This window comes from Pelmatolapia mariae, linkage group LG9 (genome assembly GCF_036321145.2).
Source record: "Pelmatolapia mariae isolate MD_Pm_ZW linkage group LG9, Pm_UMD_F_2, whole genome shotgun sequence".
Lineage (NCBI taxonomy): Eukaryota > Metazoa > Chordata > Actinopteri > Cichliformes > Cichlidae > Pelmatolapia > Pelmatolapia mariae.
The window spans coordinates 34,849,884-34,860,714 of record NC_086235.1 but is presented as its reverse complement, the minus strand read 5'-3'; the positions used below and the strand labels follow the sequence as shown (position 1 = coordinate 34,860,714).

General features: G+C 42.6%; 1 protein-coding gene across 1 annotated transcript; it reads left to right on the top strand.

Annotated features, from left to right (window-relative positions):
- The first annotated feature begins 834 nt into the window (after positions 1-834).
- On the top strand, positions 835-10,376 carry LOC134634193 (C-C chemokine receptor type 1-like). The gene is made up of 2 exons (XM_063483253.1): positions 835-1,001; positions 9,521-10,376. Exons 1-2 carry the CDS (start codon positions 835-837, stop codon positions 10,374-10,376), a joined length of 1,023 nt encoding a protein of 340 aa, XP_063339323.1.
- The last annotated feature ends 455 nt before the right edge of the window (positions 10,377-10,831 follow it).

Here is a 10,831-nt window from a genome sequence, read left to right as displayed (position 1 = left end):
AAAGGGAGGAAAAAGTGTACAGCTGGGGTCCCCACAGAGAGCCATCTTCACCCGACATCACCACCTCATAGTCAACGTCACCCACAAAGGGTCCTTGCCACTTGTCAAGTAACTTTGAGCTGGAAGAAGCGAGTAATCTCCCTGTAATATTCACAGTGAGATAAAACCCCGTGTTGTACAGACGCAGTGGACGCTCCTGGGCTTGGAACAAATTTTAGCTGGGTTTTGACCTTCCTCCCAGCTTTCTTTACTTAGGTCCAACCTCCCCCACTCTTTGCAGAAATGGTGCAAAGCGGCACTCCCGTGGACTGAAAGACTTCTGGAAGTGTCATTTCTGGAGGGAGTCATGGCAGTTCTGGCGAGGAATCAGCCCAAGGAACCAGACTCCCCAGTACCTCTATTCGGCACTCAGACTGGTCCTGGTGATGCTTCAACTGGCGGAGAAACATGGCCGCCTGGTTCTGGCATGGCCGGTACCAGGTCCGCCATACTGCAGCTTGGGTTTCGGCACCACTGCAAGAAAATAAAGGACCCACGCGCACAGCGTTGTAGGTTGACTGTTTTTATTTTCAAACTGTCTTTGCAGCAGCTGCCCTCCCCCTGCTTCATGCCATGAACAGTTGTAACATACTCAGATGGGGAGACATGGTCAGATGATGGAAGTCAGCTGTGTGAATCAGCCTCCCCTGATACCACACCCCAAACCAACTGCTCCACCCCTACTTCTGCAGCTGAGCCACAAAGCACACTGCACCACAGTTGGGTTTCCATTTGTGACAGACTTTTCTTCAAGCATTTGACAGAGAGATTTCTCTGTTAACATTTGAGATGACGATGGAAACTCCAACATATGAATATTATGACAGCACTGGGTTTTTAGTAGCTGAACCATGCAACAGGGACGGTGACAATATTTTGGGAGCTCAACTGTCCATCGAGTACTACTTCATGTTTGTCTTCAATCTTATTGTCAATAGCATAGTCCTCATCATCATCTACAGGTGAGTTGTCCAACAAAACTTTGTGGTTTTATTAATTACTGGTTTCACTTGTTCGATTTTATGTATTCACATAAGCTGTTATTTCACATAAGCTGTTATTTACAAAAACTTTCAATATAAATTTAGGCTCAAATTCCTACAGTTGTGGTCAAACGTTTTGGCAGGGACACAAATTTTCACTCACTTCTTCTTTTCTACATGTTTCTATGATATAGAACAATCCTAAGTTTCACAAACTTTAACTGGCAATTGAAGATGAGTGCATAGCTGACATGACTAACCTGTTAGTGTTTGCTGATTTGGCAATATCTGTCACTTCTGGTAAAAAAACTTCAAGCAGCTATTTTGTAAGAGATACAAGAGAAAAGCAGCTTACGTGTCCCACAGTCCAGACAAACGTCATCCAACTCTTTTTGTCATTGCATAATCCATCTTGTGGGTGAATTTACGTACATCACTGCTTAAAAAAACACAAGTCTGTCAAACTGGAGGGTCAAACTTTACTGTTTGACCCTCCAGACATTTTACACTGCATCTCAAAAAAAATATTATCTAATCTGAAAAAATAAATACAAATAAGGGAGGGCGAACTATTTTTATACACAACTTCCTCATACTACAAGAGCAGATGACTATGATCTATATTTTCTTTGGCTACTAGTGATGTGCTATACCAGATTTGGAAAATCAGACACTTATTGCACCCCCTGCATCCACAAAGCCACCAGCATTGTGGAGGACCTCACACACCCCTCACAGACACTCTCCACAATGCTGCCTTCTGGCAAGAGGTACTACAGCGTTCGGGCCCTCACTGCCAGACAGAGACACAGTTTCTTTCCCCAAACCATCAGACTCCTGAAGATTCAGTGACTGGACTGACACACACACACTTCCCACACATCCCAGGCCTGGCGTAGATGGCACTGTTAATGTGATGCCATGCCACATCTGACCTGATTGTGGTTTGGTGTATGTGGCCCAGGCTCATAGAAAACAGGTCTGGCCCGGATCTGGCATCAAGATGGCACTTCTGACTGACTGGTGTCATGGCAGAGTGTATGTCAGGTCTGGCAATGATGGCACTATTTATGTTCCTATTTTCCTATTTTAGTTAGAAGACCCAAATGCCATGTTGCAATACTATACTGCTATGGTAGCCAACATTTCAAATGCAGGTTTGACAGGTTTGTGAGTGTACACTTTATCCAAAACCTAGTAACGGTTTACTCATGTTTACCAGTGGGTGGCTGTAGCTTAGGTGCCCATATGGAAAAGAAATAGGAAAAACTTATAAAAGGCTTGCATCAGATGTGGCCTGCTTCATATAGTGAATCATAAAAGGCTTATATGATTTACTCATGAAAGTGGCCACTTTCATATATTGTTTTAGTAAGTATCCAAAACATACAAGTTTCATTTATATAATTTTTCAAGGGATCTTATCTCTGTTTTCACTCTTGTATGCTTTTCATACAAGTTTCACACAAGACAGATACAAACTTTATAAGATTTATATATATATTTTCCACATGGGTGGTAAAGCAGGTCACCTACTGATCGGCAGGTTAGTGGTTTGATCCCTGGCTCTTCCAGTCTGCATGTCAAGAGTGTGAATGTGTATGAATGTAGTTAGAAAGCACTCATTTTAGAGAAAGTGTGTGATTGGTTGAATGTTGTATAGAGCACTTTGAGTAATCCGGGAGAGTAGAAAAGCACTATATAAGAATAAGTCCATTCACTGTCTGAACAGAGTTTCTTCATGTTACTTTTGCAATAATATGTTCTGGCACATGTTGTTATTTCATGGCTTAATTAAGGTACACATTAGCTGAAACTGTTCTGGGCCAGCACAGGGCCACCAGTGTTTCTGCAACTGGCCTTGTGCTGGCCCATGTGTGGCCCACCTCTGGCAAACCAGATCTGGGCCACCAAAGGGCCGTCATTCTTTACGGTATGTGGGCTATGTATAAGCACATTGTGTGGGCCAGATCCGGGCCATACCAATTTACTAATGTGGGATACCTTCATACACGTCACTACCAAGCACTTATTTGCACAATGTCATACACACGTGCACAACCACACACCTTCATACATCAAGTTACTCTTTGCACACTGCTCAGTCTTTTGCACATTTCTGTTGCACTGTTTTGTGTCTGTATCGTTCTGTACCGTCTGACATTGCACTGTTTTTTTTGTGCATTTTTTTGTGCAAAACTTGTAGCTTGCAGCATCATGGTTTTGGAGGAACACTGTCTCGCTTCACTGTGTACTGTACCACTGCACATAGTTATAATGACAATAAAGCCATCTGACTTGACTTAAATAAAAAGTACTGTATATAAAATCATACATTTCATAATGCTTAATTATGAAGAATTATTATACAGGATTTAAAAACACTGAATTTAGAATCACTCAAAAAATGTGATTGATTGAAAATATTACTACAATTTCGAATAAATTTAAAGATATGTCTTTTTATCTATGTATGACATATTTCTGAGTTGAATTTTTATTTTTTAAAGTCCACATTGGCTGTTTTACTGCAACTGCTCTGTACTTTGTAATGCTACCTAGCATTTATTAAATGTTCTACTCTACAACCATACCTGGCTAAATCTAGGCCAAATGAATTGATGCGAGATGATCTCAGGGTCACACATATTACTTCAAGCTAAACTCATACAGCTATTTATTGTAGCATTTATTTTATTACCATATTTACTAATTTGAACAAATAGGTTTTAAGGATGAGGGGGAGTTTAAACATCAACAAAAAGCCTAAGTCTAGACATATATCAATTTCCAATATTCAGCAGTAGTGCTACATGTCGCCAACAGTTCAAAATTTTCTCCCTCTGTACCTGGATAGAGCCTGCCTGCAGCACCAAAGGACTCCATGAGTGATGGCTGTCTCTCTTTAGCAGCACCTGTCCCTCTCCTCCTCATCAGTTTACCTCATCACAAACTCATCTTATTCTGTGTTGTTATTGACTTTTTTGTGTTTGACAAGGTTTGTGGTCTTGCCCGATGTTTCACAAACTGCATCTTGGCTGTTTGTGAAGGTGAAATAGCTCCACACGTGTCTCTGCTTATGATCGAGTGAGCACACGTGAGCCTGAAGCATTTATGCAGCTGTGTTTCGCATATTGCTATGACAGGCGGAAAAAGAAATGGTTCCCATCAATCATTTAGACAATCCCAATAATCTAGTTATTTTCCACTGTGTTCCTTTTTATGATCAACTACAAATTAACCCCAAATTATAAAAATATTAATATTTTAATATGATAATTGACTCTAGAATATAAATATTCGATATCGGAGGAATTTATATTTCAGTACTGAGCCGCACACCACCAGTGACTATGACCTACATTTTTCCCGTCGGGCTAGCAGAACATTCCCAGGAGGTGTTTTAGGGGTGTGGTACTTTGACAGTTGAGCTGCAGTTGTGGGCATAAGAATTGAAACTAACTTTTGGGACACAGAGCATTACACCTCTCATGGGAAAGGAATCTGAGCTAGTGATCGAGACAAACTGGCTAGACTGGGAGTGAGGTCACTGAAGAGGTTAAACAGCTCCTTGGTGGCAGGACTAATGGGGTGAATGAAAGTCATCCTGAGTTTCTCGCGGCTCTGGATGTTGTCTGGCTGTTTTGGCTGACATCTCTCTGTAATGTTGCGTGGAAGTTGGGATTATGTCCTTTTTAAAGAAGTGGAAATTAAAGAGTGTGATCTAATATTAGGGGGATAACATTTCTCAGTCTCAATGGTTAGGTCTACACCAGGGTACTGGAAAGGAGACTCTGCCTGACTGAGGTGCTTTGGAAAACAGGACATTTATGCTTCAAAGAAAACAAAACAAAACAAAACAAACAAAAAACAATGTACTTTTCAGACTTCCGAAAATTCTTACATCTCTGTTTAACTTACAATGGGAACTTTAAATGAAAGATAAAACTATAATATTAAAAAAAACATAAAGAGTTTAAAGATTGCATTTCAGTTTCTTTCACTATAAACAACTACACAGTGAACTGAATGGAAACTTTTTCAGCCGTCATGTTTCTTGATAATTAATTTAAACTTTTTATGAAGCACCAATATAATGTTATACTAAACTGGTCATAAAAGGTCATACGTTCATAATAAAAGGTGAAAGGACATAAAACAAACAAACACAAATATAAATAAAAATTTGGTAGCAATTTATATTAATCTTTATATACTCCAAAAGAATTCCACTTGGACATTTTTCACTGAAAAATGGACAAAGTATGCAACACAAGAGAGGAGCATGACAGGCTTTTAGCCCATTTGAGGCAGAGGTGGATTTGACACAAAATGTCATGCGGTTGTCAGAAATACAACAGAGGGGTGGGTACAGTTTCCTCTGCGGTGGGGTAGGGTGGGCTGCCCCGGGTCCTGTGGGGCTTGGCGGTGCTGCTGCCGTAGGCCCCGGTCTGGATGGGCCTGGGCTCCCTTGCCTTGGTGGGTACCAGAGGACGGGGGTGCCTACTGGGGTCAGCGGGGGAACTGGCCCAAGGGAGGGGCATCTTGCCCCTCCCTTCTTTTCCTCCCCATCCCCGGCTGCCTCCCTCTTCCTGCTCCACCACACCCACCCACACAGGTAGGGCCTTGGGGTGCGGGTGTGTCACCAGGGTGCAGGGGAGGCATCCCCCCCCCCTCTGTCCCCTTCTGGCCACCTGTGCCTCAATTTTATTCCACAACTTAGACATCCACATTACTCACACTCTCATAACACACACATATATATAGGGCCTTGAGGGTGGCCACGTTGACGGCGTCCAGAGAACGGTCTGTGTATTCAACCCTACCTCTGGCGCCGGTGCCCACCTCTCAATTTTAAATCCATGTAGACATTGAGGGTTCTCGGGAGGGGCCGTGCTAACACCTGCTGCTCTCTGGCAGCAGCACCATGCCCTCCCGTATTTTAAATGCACTTTAGAACAACACGCAGCAACACTACACATGAGCGGGAGGAGGGAGGTATGGGGTCTTCACACACCCCCGTTCTCTGCTGGCCATCGGGGCGGGGGGCTGGGAGGAGGTGTTGGCCGTCCGATTGGCCTCCCTGCTGCTGCAGAGCCTGGGGCGGTCTGCTTGCCTCCACCCCGGGGGAAAGGGTAACATCTCTTGGTTCTAGGTGCCGTTTCCCCCTCTGGGGGCGAGGGTACCTGGACCCGGGGTATAGAGTATGTTTGGGGAGTGTGATTGTGTGTACATGTCCATTTATGTCTATCCTTACGTTGGGTGAGTGCTGAGTGTTTGTATATGTGTGCATGAGGGTGGGAATGCATGTTTGTGTCTGTGTGTGCCTGTTTGTCTGTGTCTATATGTCAGGTCAGGTCTTAGACTCCACCTCTCTGGGAACACCCAGGCCCTCCAAAGTGTGGAGGCCTATCTCCCCTCACCACACTCCCTGCCGGTAACTGATGCTCTCAGGGGTCGGTGCATTGGTGGTTCTTGGTGTCCAGGGCTGGGCACTCAGGTATGTACCAGCTCACTCCCGGTGGCTACTTGGCGGGGCCTGGCACCTGTTGCTCGGTCAGGCCTCTTCCGGGACGTGGGGGGCCCTCGGGCCGCCGGCCTCTGGGCCTGCGGCTCGGTTCACTCTGGCACAGCTGGCTGCCGGCAGAGCCAGCGGGCACGCCAGTGCAGCCCCCTCTGGCTTCTGCTCTGTGGCTACTGGGTGACCCCTCGTCTGGGGATCTCCTCAGCCCTTCCCAGGAGGGTGGCACGGATGCCCCTCCGGTGGTACTCCTTGGGCTCTCGCACTCTGGGGCCTCTGGATGTCTGGAGCCTGGATCTCCTCCATGCCTGCTTCATGCCCTGGGGGACGGGGCTATGGCTCCCTACACCCTCTAGCAGACCATTACATGGGGAAACCTTTTGAATACAAGCGCGCTGATCCACACAGGTGTGCACACGGGTGTTCACTGTTCGTAGACATAAACTACACCTTTCTTGGCTGCTACTTCAAAGCACACTGTGCGCTGTCGATCCTGCGTGCTGCACAACAACATTCAATATTTAGTATTTACTGCTGTTTATTCTTAGCTAGATTAATGCGATGGTGTTGTGTTTAGTATGTTTTTTTTGCTTGTTTTCTCTTCTTTTTCTCTCAACAGGTGATCCAGGAGATTTTTTTTTCTTTCTCTTTTTAAGTGCCCTTTTTCACTGTCCCTCTTCCCTTCTGTTTTTCTTTTCCTTCCTCGCTTTCTTTCTCCCTTTCCTATCCCCCAGTCATGTCTGTCCCGTCTGTAACAACTGAAAATAAAATAAAATAAATAATAACAACAAAGGTCGATCAAATGGACCAATACGGCAAGGCCTCGATGATCCATTTGGCAAAATAAATCCATTGGGTATCCGTGTTGGTCTTCAGACAGCAATTCTGACGGCTAAAGAACCAAATGGGACAGGCAAAAAAAAAAAAAAAAAAAATACAACAGACCAGGGTAACATGATAAAGCCATACCCCCCACCCACCCCCACCCCACAGACAGTGGAAGACAGTGACTATTTAGAAGGTAGAGCATCTTCTTTCCAGCCCCTGAGGTATTCTGTCACTGTCTACCAGACGTCTTTTCTCCAGTTCTACCTTTGTGAGCAGGCCATCTAAAGATGTTTTTGGTGTTCACAGAAAACACAATAAGCAATGTTAGGGAGAAATTCAACAAAATCTCCGCTGGATCGAAAAGTTTATGATTCAGAGCAAGAGCACCAGATCTATGTCGCGTTTCTGTCAGGCTTCTTTGGTTTCTAACTGCTTCTTCAGCACACTATTGACTTGACAATTTTTTCTTTATCTATTGGTGGTGGATTGTTTCCAGTGGTTAGCTATAATTTAATCTCTTTTCCCATTTATTTACTGTCAGGCAGTCCCTAAAATATGTTGCAGTGGATGATTCCCACCATCTGCTATATTCAAAGACTGAGATAATGAGGTTCCTTTGATAGAAAGTTTACATAAAAGTGTTAATGGTCAAGGTAAAATAGACTCCTGTGGCAGCATGGATGTTCAGTGTTTAAAACAACTGCCTCACACCAAGCCGGCCTGTGTGGAAGAGTGTTGCCTCTGGATCAGAGCAAGAGCTACAGAACATGCATGTTCTGCATGCGTGTGCATGGGTTCACTCCAGCTCCAGATTCCTCACATGGTCTAAAGACATGCTACCCTATGGTAGCTGGGATAGATATGGTACAAGGATAAGACGCCAGCTGTTCAACAAGGTCCAAATAGCGACATTTGCTTGCTAGTAAAGATGCCACTGTCAGTTGTTAGTGGTACTATAACAAAGTAGAAGCAATTCGAAAGTGGTAATCTCCATAAAATCACAGAGAAGGGCTGGTATGTATGGTGGAGTATGGTAAATGTCCAATTCTGTCCCTCAGGTACAATCTACTCAATCTACCGTCTAGTGCTAACTATTGAACCTCAAGATAAATATATTTCCCATTTCTAGGGCAGTAGTAAGGTTCATATTAATACCAATTCTCTTAGTTTTAATTACAGCCTGGATTTGGACAAATGCAAAGAAAAATTAGGAAAAGTATTATTTTACTCTTAGACTTTCCTTCAAATAGCAAATAACAAGTAAAATTAAAATTATTGCAATCTGATAAGTTTCAGTCTTTACCCATTTACACACACACACACACACACACACACACACATATATATACATATATATATGTATATATATATATATATACACAGTGGAACCCCGACTTACGAATACCCCATTTAACGAAGGCACTTAACGGCAATATTTCTGCCCGTGTTACGGCAAAATGCCCGTGTAACGAAATCCGCTGGCTCTGATTGGCTGAGCCCACAATGCCCACAATGCCTTTCGAATCATGTGACAACCCCTTTGCTGTCGTACTTGCGCTTCACTGTTCCACTTGAACGACGTATTGTTGTTGCAGTTAGCAATTAGCCTATCGTTCACTCAAAAGGCGCGATGGGTGCTTTGACTTAGAAAAAATTTCGACTTACGAAAGACCCTCGGGAACTAATTAATTTCGTAAGTCAGGGTTCCACTGTATATATTTATGTATGTATATAGAGAGAGAGAGACAAAAAGGTTTCTGAGTTTAAGTCTTTGCTCTTATGGTTGAATAGTACATAATGATGTGTGTATAATAATGTAATAATGCTGTGAACTCTGATCTACAACTTTGTGGAGGTCGAACGTACTTATTTTCCATCAAGTCGAGAATCTAGAAATATCGTCTTTTTCTGCTCTAATTCTATGATCCCCACATGAAGTTCCTATTGAATTTCTTTGTGCCCTCCTAAAATACACCATTACTCAGATTCTACGGTATGATCCACTCCTGAAAAACGTATCACTAAACAATAACAGACCCCAGTTGTTTGTAAACCTCCTGAGCTCAGAGTAAAATACAGCTGTTTTATAATGCTTTACTTATGAGTCATTTTTCACATATAATAACTTTTCATGTTGACTCCCTTTTAGGTTTGAACAGCTGACCACTGTGACCAACATCTTGCTGTTGAACCTGGTGGCGTCCTCCCTGATCTTCGCGAGTAGTCTTCCATTCATGGCAGTCTACATGCAACTCTCCAACTGGATCTTTGGCACCGCTATGTGCAAGATTGTTGGCAGCGTCTACTATCTAGGGTTTTATAGCTCTGTCCTCTTCCTAGCTCTTCTTACCTTTGACCGACACCTTGCAGTTGTATACTCAGTGTGTCCATCACAAGTGAGAAATCAAAGGTATGCAGTATTGTCCTGTGCTGTGGTGTGGGTAGTCAGTGGTTTGGCATGTATCAAACCAATGATTCTGCATAAAATTTTTACTTCAAATTTTGATAACAAAACTCTGTGTCAAGAATATCCTGGTTATATTCCAAATATTGATGTGGATGCGTTGAGATTTTTTGGGTTTTACATTCAGCTTTTCCTTTTCTTTATCTTCCCATTGGTTGTAATTGTCTATTGCTATGCAAGAATCACAATCACTGTTGTGTCGTCCAAGATTGTGACAAGGTTCAAGACAGTCCGGCTGATATTCATCATTGTCCTGTTGTTTTTCATGTGCTGGACCCCTTTTAACATTGTACTGATGTATGATGAACCAACTAGCTGTGAGGAAGAACAGAAACTCGGCTATGCGCTTCAAATCACGCGTAACATTGCCAACATTTACTTTTGCATCAGTCCCGTCTTCTACACGTTTGTTGGGAAGAAATTCCAGAACTATTTCAGGCAGCTCCTGGTGAAGCGCTTCCCAAAGTTAAAGAGATACATTTCTGTTAGTCAAAACAGCAGAAGCAACATGTCCACAAAAAGTACAAGAAATGAGTTTTAGAAATTTTATGTATCAGTGTTTGCAATTGTTTTACGATTCAAGTTGGAGATCAGTAAAGTTTGATTACGTAAATGGGTTAATTCATACCATGATTGGAATAGAAAAATGGATGTGATGTATAAGAATTCAATCAATCTTGAGATTTCAAAGAACTAGTGTCCCCAAAATGTTCCTGTGGTTCATGTCAAAGCTGTTGTCAGATTCATATTGATGAGATAAAACTCTACATTACTTCAGTCACAATCTGCCAAATAAGTCATATTTGACCAGTGTTCAGACCTAACAGCATAAGTTCTTGAAATTTGACACACTAGTTCATGGTAGTCAAACAAATTTTAGTAATACACAAAGATAATCAGAGTAAATACAGATGCAGTTTTTTTAATGATAATGTAAAATATCAGAAAATATTTTTTTTAACTTAACAGATGTTTAATGTCAATCAGTCTTGAGTA